The sequence below is a fragment of the Schistocerca nitens genome, chromosome 10 (assembly GCF_023898315.1).
Source record: "Schistocerca nitens isolate TAMUIC-IGC-003100 chromosome 10, iqSchNite1.1, whole genome shotgun sequence".
NCBI classification, from domain to species: Eukaryota; Metazoa; Arthropoda; class Insecta; order Orthoptera; family Acrididae; genus Schistocerca; species Schistocerca nitens.
The window spans coordinates 103205853-103218814 of NC_064623.1; the positions used below are offsets into that span (position 1 = coordinate 103205853).

The 12962-nt window shown below is 44.6% G+C and overlaps 1 protein-coding gene across 2 annotated transcripts in view; it reads right to left on the minus strand.

Annotated features, from left to right (window-relative positions):
• Positions 1-12962, minus strand: part of LOC126210221 (connectin-like) — an 802365-nt gene that overhangs the window by 47112 nt on the left and 742291 nt on the right. For both annotated transcript variants that reach the window (XM_049939403.1, XM_049939402.1), the window contains one exon: positions 1962-2178. In XM_049939403.1, coding sequence (XP_049795360.1) covers positions 1962-2178 — 217 coding nt within the window. The remainder of the gene's footprint in view (positions 1-1961; positions 2179-12962) is intronic.

The following is a 12962-nucleotide window of genomic DNA, read 5'->3' on the forward strand; positions in this document are numbered from 1 at the left end:
ACGTCTGTTTCTACTGCTTGTCATCGCGCTTGCTGAGCCTTGCCTTGGCCAACAAGGTTGCTGTATCTCTCCCCAACTGAGAACGTTTGGAGCATTATGGGTAGAGACCTTCTACCAACTCGGTAGTTTGAAGATCTAACTCGCCAGTTGGACAGAATTTGGCACGATATCTCTCGGGAGGATATAAAACAACTGTCAATCAATGGAAAGGCGAACTTCTTGCATAAGGGCCAGAGGTGGATCAACGCTTTATTGACTTGCACAGTTAGTGAACCTATTTCTCTTGAATAAATCATCCAGTTTCTCTGACAGTAGTCATTTGTTTGTCTGTACATCTGTATCACATCTACTGATATCCGCCCCATTCAGATACGAGGGTGAGTCAAATGAAAAATCTTAAATTTGTAATAACAAATCGAAATTTCGCGCCGTTATCGTGTAAGTTGGTAAGCGTGCTACAAACATTGTGCAGAATGGCCTGTAGGAGGCAGCATAGTGCAGATGCACACATACCGTCGCAGCATCAGTATAAAGATGGCCGCCTCACTTGCGACTTGCACCAGGGAAGAACAGCGTCCTGTTATTCGGTTTTTGCGTAGTGAAGGTGTGAAACATATTGAAATTCATCGACGAATGAAGATTCAGTACGGTGATGCATGTTTGTCACAGCAGCATGAGTGGTTGCGCGGACTACGAAAAGAAGTTTTTTCTTAAGGAATTTATGCACTTTGTAAGCGCTGGAGGACTTGCATTGAGCGCGGGGGAGATTATGTTGAAAAGTGATACAGCTTTGTACCACTTCTTCACAATAAATAATATTTAAAAAATATTTAAGGTTTTCATCTGACTCACCCTCGTAATTCCTTTGGGTGGGATACTTTTTGTCATAGAGAGTATTACCTGGGCCATTTTTACGAGGGCGTGCAGGAAAGTGATCCTTCCGAATATTTTATGCGAAGAGTCGTAGGTCTTTTAAATTAAAACAAAAGTTACTAACATTCTACATCTTTATTCTTCATGACTGCATATTGGAGCCCTCTGTCACAAGATGTCACCAAACTGAATAGTTGGCGGTGTGTAACGTAACTACGCCGGTACTTGAGAATCAGCGTGCTAAAGTGGAGCCTCGTAGAGTTCTTCCACACATGCAGCTTCCACTCCTTCAAAAATGATTCAAATGGCTCTAAGCACTATGGGACTTAACATCTGAGGTCATAAGAGTCCCCTAGAACTTAGAACTACTTAAACCTAACTAACGTAAGGACATCACACACATCCATGCCCGAGGCAGGATTTGAACCTGCGACCGTAGCGGTCGCTCCACTCCTTCAGCATGACAATGTCACACCAAACACGATCCCTGCGACATCTGCAACAATCCGACGCCTTGGATTCACTGTCATCGATCGCCCTCCATACATTTCCGAATTGGCCCCATCCGATTTTCCCCTATTTCCAAAACATAAAGGAACACCTTCGAGGACTTTCATCCTGTCCACCAAGTCAAACATTCCATAAAGACAGTATCGACAAAAAAGTCTCTCACTGGGAGAAACCAGGTTGATTATGTTGGAAAATGGATATGTAGACATGAAGAATAAAGACGTAGCGTGTTTATCAAGTTCGTTTCATTTAAAAAATCTGTAACAGTATTCACATTAAAAATTCGAAGGCATTACTTTTCTTCACGCCCTTGTATTTTGGCATCACTGCAGTATTGGCTCTATGAGAATGAAGGAAGTGCCAGGAGGAATACACCTTCATTTAAGAAGAGGAAAAGTTGTCTATAAGTAGATCTCACAGGAAGCCGACAATTCACTTAGACTAAGAACGTCGTCGAACTTTTGCTTCTCGGCGACGCTGCCACTCAGCTGATAATCACAGAAGATGCCAACAGTGGATTTCACTGTGGGAATATAGGAGATATTGTGGATCAGCCACCAGCAGCATGGTTTACTCACGTCACGGTGGAGCTCCTGGATGCGGTTCTCGCTGAGATACAGGGATTCCAGCCTAGGGAGGGAGTGGAAGGCTCGCGGCGCCAACTTGACGAACTGGTTCCTGGAAAGCGACGCCTCCCTCAGGCTGGAGCTGTTGGCCAGCGCGTACGGCGTCACGCGGTTGATGCTGGCGTACTGGAGCGACAGCACCTCCAGCTGTGGCAGATTTGCGAACAACCTGGGGAACAGTGCAAGTTTGTCAAGTCACAGATCCTGGTGGGAGGGGGGGGAGGGGGAGGAGACATATGTTTATGGATGGACAACACCTCCATCTGTGGCAGGCTTACAAACTTGGATAATGAGACAGGGCTTTCAGGTCCCAGTTCCAGGGGAGCAAAGTGGCCGGATCCATCCCCAATTGAGAACGTTTGGAGCATTATGGGTAAGGCCCTCCAACCAGCTCGTGTTTTTGATAATCTAATGCGCCAGTTGGACGGAATTTGGATTGATATCCCTTAGGTTTGTGGAGAACCTCTTCGTCTTGAATAAATCAACCAATTATTCTGGAAACTTTAAGATTTGTTTGTCTGTATATCTACATCAGATATACCGTTTTCAATCCAATTTGGAAAATTTCTGAGTGGTACGTCGGATTTTGTTGTGTTTAGAGTGTACTAGGTGAGCTGGTGGGGAGTAGAGAGGATTCTAATTCAGAATTTTCATTTATGGCATTATCGGAAATCACCAAACAACATTCGCCAGAAGTGAGGGGTTTGGGAGTATTTTCCATTTAATCTTTGGAAAATGTGCACTGTCCATTGACCTAGGCATAAATAGTAGTCGTGTATGTGTGTGTGTGTGTGTGTGTGTGTGTGTGTGTGTGTGTGTGTGTGTGTGTGTGAGAGAGAGAGAGAGAGAGAGAGAGAGATACAGCACAGACGAAATAAAACTAGCCTGAAAAACATTTCATGCTCCTTAATATACGCTACCCAACTTACATCACCCCCTGAAGGTGCAGGAAATATAAGTTGGATTACTTATCTTAATGTGTGTTAAATAGTCTCTGGCCTCTTACAACACACTCTTAGATTGTGTGATACTGTGCATGGATGTTGTTGGTATTATTGTAGCGTCAATCCGAAAAAAGCCCTGATCTTGACGTCTCTTCCGATGCGTTTATAACACAGTGTTTACGCATGAAGGATGCTCATTGACTACTTCTGGGACACACATGACATGTATATACACATTCTGAACACAAGGATTATGTTGTCATCACAAGTAGGACTCTTTTCGTACAGCATTCCCCTAAGGTTAGTGCAGAATCTGGCTTCCTATCACATTCCAGACATGCTCTATGGATGACAAATGAATTGGACAACCTGGACATTGAAGTTTCCTTACAGTCCTGAAGACATCTGTGAGGTGAGCTGCAGTGTAGAGCATAGCTTATACTCTTGGGGTACGAGCGGTCTAAGGCGCTGCAGTCATGGACTGTGCCGCTGATCCCGGTGCGTGTGTTTTGAACCAGGATTATTTAGGTTAAGTCGTGCATAAGCTTAGGGACTGGTGACCTTAGGAGTTAAGTCCCATAAGATTTCACACACATTTTTGAACAGCACCTCTTGGGATATGCGATATGGTACCCTGATCCTGAAGGATGTAGCGAAGACGTTTACCGTTTTTGCCCAATTGACTAGCAATCAGAGTCCCTCCGTTTACTACCAGTAAGTCCTGTTGTCATATCCAGCAGCTCCCCGCACTAAGATTCTAACAGTTTCAGCAGTATGGTTTCAGAAGTATGGGTTTCGGAAGTGTGGTATCGATAGCGACGATGCCACGGCGTAGATGCAAGTTCTCAGATTGGTACAAGGATACCGACACCGACGACAGCGCCCTCTAGCCGGCGCTGTGGAGATCTACGAGCTCCGCTCCAGATTAAGCCCATTTGATTCCGAGGAGACGACCTAGCAACCTTGTTTCTACTTCATAGGTGGCCATTACTGACTTTGTTACTTCAATGATAGTTTGTCGTACTACTAGTGGCTATTAACGATTATGCCTATCCAGTTTCGCACCTACAGGCTCTTCAGTGCAAAGTTATGTATTAAGATTAAAAAAAACAGCCCACCAGTTGCAAAGGATAAAGTAATCTTTACCTAGGTTTCGATAGATTTAAATCTATCTTCTTCAGAAGGCGGCCTGCGGACAATGAACATCGTAATTTATATTAAAGGTATGAAACATAAGCCAAAAATAAAGTTTAACATATATTAGGAGAATCTCGTGTTACAAAATATGAGAAGAATTCCTCGTACTTACAGTATTACATTAACATGGAGTGATATGTCATTGTCGTTTTTACAAACATCTGCATAGCTCTATTAGTCCAAATAAAATATAGCCCTGAGAACAGGGTTTGTCAGACAAATAAAAATAAGTACATGGAAGTTGGAGAGCGCATAAGCGACTGAGTAAAATCGGCCTGCGTGGTAGCACTGCGGCCAGGGCAGGTGGCGCTCAGGTCGTGAACTATGTGCCAATTGGCGTACTGAAGCAACATGTAAAATATCAATATTAATTGCGTCCTTAGATAGAGTGACAATAAATAAAAAGGAAAGCATTTAACACTCCCGTTATGACATTGTGGGAGCCTTAGGAACAGTAACGTAGATACATACATCAAAAGGCAGGTGGCGCTTACGCCGTGAGTTACATGCAGTGGCATATACAGCCAGAATATTAAAGTTATATTACCATATGAGTGAAGTACATAGAACGTATATAAATCAAGACTTTAAGAATAATCAGTAATGGCTCTTAAGAAATATATTACGAAACCTGGTCAACAATCCAGTTAATATACATTCTCAGGGAGCCAAGGTTTTAGAAAAAGAGAAAATTACATGAGGGCCGATGTAGTGGTAGCCATACATCGTGAGAAAACCACATTGCATAAAAGGTAGTGAGCTTAAAGATTTGAAAGTGCATTATAGCTTCCTGAGGAAATAGACTACTGAGGTTACCAACATTACCGCTATATATTAAACAGTACGGGTTTGAAGCTTTCGAAGAATTGTCTACAGGCAAGGTTCAACTGATCGTTCAGTATATTACCGTCTTTGAGCTCTAGATGTTTAAAAATAAATAACTCTTCCCACAGATCTAGTTTCCGTCCTTTGACTTGTCTGTGTAGGATAACCGTGTCTTATAGCTGTTTAGGCGTATGGCCGGCTATCAAGAGGTGTTCAGCAAAAGTAGAGTTGTGAATATTCGCTCCTTTTTTACCTAATAGATGTTCTTTATATCGTGTTTTCACAGCTCTGCCTGTTTGACCAATATAGTATGAGGGGCAGTTATTACAGGTTCAGTAAAATACTGAAAGTTATGTATGTCATTGGCTAATATTCTCCATTAAATGTACTTTCACGTAAACAGCTGTACCGAGAATCTTATCTCACCTGCACCTACTCGCTTCCTGCATTCGGCCTACCCATTACGTTTACAGGAGCAGACCCACGCGCCACCTTCCAGGCGGGACACAGAAAGAAGTATGCGTAGAATCATTACTTCCCGTTACTTTTCACCAGGTCGCCTATAGTCAGCTTAGTATCTACCTGACTGACGGCTATGAAGAGAAGCGACTCTCATCACGAAGACCACAGAAAGCCACTCAGTGTCCCGGTTGACTCTGGCTGAACGCCATGTAAGTCTTTGTTGTCTGAAGCATGGTGTCAGCAGTAAACAGCACATACAATTTCAAGAACTCAATTTTTTTGTCGTCAGTCTTCTGACTGGTGTGGCGCGGCTCACCACAAGTTTTTCTCCTGTGCCAATCTCTCCATGTTCAAGCAGCACTTATACATTACGTCCTTAATAATTTGTTGGACTTATTCCAAGTTATGTCTTCCTTCACGGTTTTTACCCTCTATAGTCACCGCCAATAGTTAACAATGTCCTGTCATCCTGGCCCTCTCGTCAATGTCAAAAATGGCTCTGAGCACTATGCGACTTAACTTCTAAGGTCATCAGTCGCCTAGAACTTAGAACTAATTAAACCTAACTAACCTAAGGACATCACACACATCCATGCCCGAGGCAGGATTCGAACCTGCGACCGTAGCGGTCACGCGGTTCCAGACTGAAGCGCCTTTAACCGCACGGCCACACCGGCCGGCAACTCGTCAATGTCTTCCACACTGCATTTCTGCGGAGGTCATCTACATTACTTGTCTTACCAGTCAAACCTTTCACACTTTTCACATCCTTACGCATATTTCACCATATCTCAGACGCTTCAGTTCTCTTCTTTTTCAGTTTTCTCACCGTCCATGACCTGCTACCACACTACACTCTCCTCCAAACGTTCATTCCCAGAAATTTCTTCTTCAAAGTGAGGCTGATATTTGATACCACTAGGCTTACTTCTTGCTCACTTTCACTGACAATAGCCATGTCATCTCCAAATCTTGTCATTGTTATTCTTTCAACCTGAATTTTAATCACAATCGTGAACCTTTGTGTTATTTCTGTCACTGTTTCTTCAGTGTATACCAGCACCATTTTTAATGCGAGCACTTCGTTCCAGTTTTTCAATTCTTACTGTCCCTTCTTGGTTCGTACACATATTGTATATCATCCATCTTTTCATATAAATTACATCAATTTTTCCGGAATTCGAAGCGTCTTGCACCATTTCGCATGACTGAACTTTTTCTGTGTCCTATAATCCTATGAACGTGTCTTGTTTTTTGTAAGTCTTGCATACATTATCAAGTAGTACATCACAACTGCCTCTCCAGTCTCTCTACCTTTCCCCCCCAGCCAAACTGATCATCTTCTAACAGATCATCAAATTTCTTTTCCAATCTCCTGTACATTATTCGTGTTACACTCTTGCTGTAGACGCCTTTGCTATTAATTCTGCCATAGATTATTTTGGCTTATGTTCATGCTGAATAAACCCTTCCAAAGACGAATTCTTTCTCTATTTCTTCACATTTTTCTCGCAGCTATTTTGCCTTCACTTCCTTGCACTTCCTATTTATTTCATTCATAAGTGCATTATATTACTTACTTGCATGTCTGAAAGAACGACGACCGACGACCGACAACAATGCTAAATTAGTTCGAAATATACCGAGGTGACAAGAAGTATTGGGGTAGCGACATGCATTTACAAGTTGGCTGTAGCATCGCGAACAAGAGATATAAAAGGGCGGTGAACTGACAGAGCTCTGATTTTTACTCAGGAGATTCATGTGTAAAGGTTTCCGACGTGATGATGGCCACACAGGTATTATCAGAGTTTGAACGCAGAACTGTAGTTAGGACTGCACACATGGGACATTCCATTTCGGAAATGAATATGGAATTGAATATTCCGATATCCACACTGTCAAGAGCGTGCCGAGAATACGGAACTTCGGGCGTTATCTGTCACCAAGGATAACGCAGTGGCCGACTGAAGAGCTGCGAACAGTGGCGTTTGTGTAAAGTTGTCAGTACTAACAGACAAGCAACACCGCGTGAAATAACCGCAGAAATCAATGTGGGACGTACGACAAACGTATACGTTACGTCAGTGCTCCGTACTCTTGCTTGTATTTCTAGACTCTTTACAACCCTGTCTGCAGCCCGAAGGCGTTCCTTGTCTAAAGCAAGCATCGCTCGTTGTTGTGTTCGTAGATTTTGCTACCATTTTCTTCAGTTGCAGTTACTGCAACACTGTTCCAAAGGTGGTCATGTATGAACACTTATCACATTTCAGTTGTATTTCAGTAGCAAGTCCTACGTGCTTTATTATGGAGAGTTCCAGACCAACTTCACTACAATGAATACATCTTACACAGTTTGAAAAAATTCCTTTGAGAACCGACATATCAAATATTTCATTCACATCCGATTCGCCCATAAAACATTCATAGTTTTTACTCATTGAATCAAGCTTCTTCTGTGAAGTATTTTCTTTCCCACTTTGACTGCTATGGGCAGGTGTACTTGAGAGGTTAGGTTCACTCACTTGGTTATCGTCTTTATTGTTTACAGTAATAACACATACCTTTGGCTTTCCAACATTTCTCCTTTTCTTAAAAGCCTTCAGAGGATTTCTAATAACTTTACTTTTACTCATTATTATACTTCAACAAAACAGAGACTCAAGAAACAGAATTAATTACGAATATTTTCGAGATAACGACAGAGTAAATAAACATGAAACAATCGACAATCACACCAGCGATATATATTGAACCATCACAGGTTAGCCACAACACATACTTTATCTCACATCACTAAAATGTACCTGATGAACACGGACGTTAATAATAACACCATTTGACAGCAGTTTAACAGCGCCACAGTGGGTCACGCCCATGTAGAACACAATTCAAAAAAAAAAAAATTAAAAATAGTTGTAGTCTTCGGAATTGAATAAATCATATATCTATTAAAAGGTAATAGTCTGCAGATTCAGAAAACGCAAAAAAGTAAAAATTGAACTTTTCATGATTTTGAGCCTTTCCGGAGCCCCTTGATGGCCAATAGTAGCAGACCACCGAGGCGAGTGCCTTTTCTACCAGCATGAACCTGTAGTTCCTTTCCTAAGCTCATGATCACACCTGTTGGACCCTAGACAACTGTAAAATCATTGTCCAGATTTCTGTTGGTAAGAGATGACGGCAGGGTTCGAGTGTGGGGCTGACCCCACGAAGACACGGACCGCAATTGTCAAAAGTCTCTGTGCAGTTTGTGATGTGCCCACAGTAGTATGGGCTACGTTCACATGGAATGGACTCTGTCCTATGGTCCAACTGAATCGATCATTGACTGTAAATGTTTACCTTCTGTTACTTGTAGCCCATTTGCCACCATTCGTGGGCATCATGTTCTTAAGCAACAATCGAATTTTTATGGATGACAATTCGCCACGTCATCGGGCCACAATTCTTCGCGACTTGTTTGAAGAACAATCTGAACAATCTGAGAAAATGATTTGCCTACTCAAATGGTTCAAATGGCTCTGAGCACTATTGGACTTAGCTTCTGAGGTCATCAGTCCCCTAGAACCTAGAACGTCCTAAACCTAACTAACCTAAGGACATCACACACATCCATGCCCGAGCCTGGGTTCGAACCTACGACCGTAGCGGTCGCGCGGTTCCACACTGTAGCGCATAGAACCGCTCGGCCACCCCGACCGGCCTCACTCAAATCACTGGACATGAATCCTTCATAGGATTATAGGACTCAGAAGAAGTTCAGTCATGCGAAATGGTGCAAGACGCATCGAATTCCGGAAAAATTGATGTAATTTATATGGAAAGATGGATGATATACAATATGTGTACGAACCAAGAAGGGGCAGTAAGAAATGAAAACCTGAAACGAAGTGCTCGCATTAAAAATGGTGCTGGTATACACTGAAGAAAGAGTGACAGAAATAACACAAAGATTCACGATTGTGATTAAAATTCAGGTTGAAAGAATAACAATGACAAGATTTGGAGATGACCTGGCTATTGGCAGTGAAAGTGAGCAAGAAGTAAGCCTAGTGGTATCAAATATCAGCCTCACTTTGAAGAAGAAATTTCTGGGAATGAACGTTTGGAGGAGAGTGTAGTATGGTAGTAGGTCATGGACGGTGAGAAAACTGAGAAAGAAGAGAACTGAAGCGTCTGAGATATGGTGAAATATGCGTAAGGCCGTGAAAAGTGTGAAAGGTTTTGCGATAATCGAGAGTCAATCCGCGCACAAAATCTTGCACCAGCGACACTTTCGCAATTATGGACGGCTATAGAGGCAGCATGGCTCAGTATTTGTGCAGGGGACTTCCAATGACTCGTTGAGTTCGTACTACGTCAAACTGCTGCACTACGCCGGCAAATGAAAGTTCCGCACGATGTTAGGAGGCATCCAACGACTGTTGTCACCTTAGTATAAATTCGCTGACTGCCAATATCAGCGGAAATAGGTATAGATACACCACCTATTTGCGACATATGAAAATGAATTTCCCTCTCAGCGCGAGCGGTCACATTAATTACTTAGGCTATCTCTGCATGCTTGCTGGGCCGACCTACACTTCTATGGGTCATAGTGTCTTCCTCCCTGAAAGTGGCTGAGGTGGTCGCTCGCGACAAGCGGGAAATTGTCCTAGGACAAATTTTCGTATGTCACTAGTAGTTAGTATGATTACCCCATACAGCCGAAGCCAAGGTAGTCGTACTCAGCGATTTTATTTCAAAATTATATTGCTCTGTTTGTTGCTTTCCCATAAAAGCTTTGTAGACCCTTCTTTCGCATGTGAATTTTAATATTTTCATTATTACGCAAGGCATTTTGGTTGTTACCTTCCTTGTACCTGCCTTTGTCTACCTAACTTCTACGATTGTCCTCTTTAGAGACGGCGACTCCTCTTTTACTGAATCGCTCTTTGAAGAATTAATTACAGCAGTCTCCACAGCGCTAGAGAACTTCGAACGCACCTCATTATTCCGCAGTACTACAGTACTCTCCTTCTTTGCACAGTGGATGTTCCAGATGATTCTGTTAAAACTGGGTCTCCTTTTCATAATTTCTAAATTTTGATCTAAGTGAATATCTGCTCTTAGTTTCCAGAAACATGCCTCTGTCGATCCGCGATGTCACTGCATGTTAGATCCGTACGGGTTTCAGCTGTTGTCATCCTCCTACACTCCTGGAAATGGAAAAAAGAACACATTGACACCGGTGTGTCAGACCCACCATACTTGCTCCGGACACTGCGAGAGGGCTGTACAAGCAATGATCACACGCACGGCACAGCGGACACACCAGGAACCGCGGTGTTGTCCGTCGAATGGCGCTAGCTGCGCAGCATTTGTGCACCGCCGCCGTCAGTGTCAGCCAGTTTGCCGTGGCATACGGAGCTCCATCGCAGTCTTTAACACTGGTAGCATGCCGCGACAGCGTGGACGTGAACCGTATGTGCAGTTGACGGACTTTGAGCGAGGGCGTATAGTGGGCATGCGGGAGGCCGGGTGGACGTACCGCCGAATTGCTCAACACGTGGGGCGTGAGGTCTCCACAGTACATCGATGTTGTCGCCAGTGGTCGGCGGAAGGTGCACGTGCCCGTCGACCTGGGACCGGACCGCAGCGACGCACGGATGCACGCCAAGACCGTAGGATCCTACGCAGTGCCGTAGGGGACCGCACCGCCACTTCCCAGCAAATTAGGGACACTGTTGCTCCTGGGGTATCGGCGAGGACCATTCGCAACCGTCTCCATGAAGCTGGGCTACGGTCCCGCACACCGTTAGGCCGTCTTCCGCTCACGCCCCAACATCGTGCAGCCCGCCTCCAGTGGTGTCGCGACAGGCGTGAATGGAGGGACGAATGGAGACGTGTCGTCTTCAGCGATGAGAGTCGCTTCTGCCTTGGTGCCAATGATGGTCGTATGCGTGTTTGGCGCCGTGCAGGTGAGCGCCACAATCAGGACTGCATACGACCGAGGCACACAGGGCCAACACCCGGCATCATGGTGTGGGAAGCGATCTCCTACACTGGCCGTACACCACTGGTGATCGTCGAGGGGACACTGAATAGTGCACGGTACATCCAAACCGTCATCGAACCCATCGTTCTACCATTCCTAGACCGGCAAGGGAACTTGCTGTTCCAACAGGACAATGCACGTCCGCATGTATCCCGTGCCACCCAACGTGCTCTAGAAGGTGTAAGTCAACTACCCTGGCCAGCAAGATCTCCGGATCTGTCCCCCATTGAGCATGTTTGGGACTGGATGAAGCGTCGTCTCACGCGGTCTGCACGTCCAGCACGAACGCTGGTCCAAGTGAGGCGCCACGTGGAAATGGCATGGCAAGCCGTTCCACAGGACTACATCCAGCATCTCTACGATCGTCTCCATGGGAGAATAGCAGCCTGCATTGCTGCGAAAGGTGGATATACACTGTACTAGTGCCGACATTGTGCATGCTCTGTTGCCTGTGTCTATGTGCCTGTGGTTCTGTGAGTGTGATCATGTGATGTATCTGACCCCACGAATGTGTCAATAAAGTTTCCCCTTCCTGGGACAATGAATTCACGGTGTTCTTATTTCAATTTCCAGGAGTGTATTTGTGGGAGATAGCCAAGCAGTCCTTCGATCTTCTCGTGGTCTAGGCCTTTCGCAAGGAGCCGTGTCCACCGCTCTCGACACACAACTGTCCTGCGTCCCATTCTGAAGTCGCTATATTAGAACCAACCGCCTGTGCCACCTGCTGCTACGGTACTCCCGTCTTTCGAGCTTTCTCTAAGATTGAAACATGACGATAAAGGGCATGTGGACTAATTCTGTGAAACTCGTGTTGCGATCTACACCTGGTTGGAGCAACGTTAGACGCTGCCAGTAGCCATCAGGTACTCCCAACACACTTCATCCGTACGAGATGTTTTTTTTTTCTTTTTTTTCTTTCTGTAGTGAAAGTAGTTTCGTGTGAGGATTAAATTTTAATCAACGTAAGTCACAGACAATGAAGTATGCACGTACCAGTTTCGTGCAGTTAGGCAAAGGTATTCATCGTGCAACACTCCAATTCCATCAACGTATTACCTATACAAACGTTTTGAGGTCCTTCGAGGCCGGCCGGTGTGGCCGAACGGTTCTAGGCGCTTCAGTCTGGAACCGCGCGACCGCTACGGTCGCAGGTTCGAATCCTGCCTCGGGCATGGATGTCTGTGATGTCCTTAGGTTAGTTAGGTTTAAGTAGTTCTAAGTTCTAGGGGACTGATGACCTCAGATGTTAAGTCCCATAGTGCTCCGAGCCATTTGAATTTTGAGGTCCTTCGATTGCTATTGGTATCTGCGCGAAACCACGTTTTGTTGTTCGACTACCGATTCTACGAGCACGTTTACTGGTAGTTGCTGACCTCTACCGGACATCTCCAGCACTGGAGCACCGGAGCACGTTTTCTGGCTCTGGGATCACCGCTGCAGCTCTTGTTTCGTTTGTGCTCCAGTGTCAGTGAATTATTTCTTGCT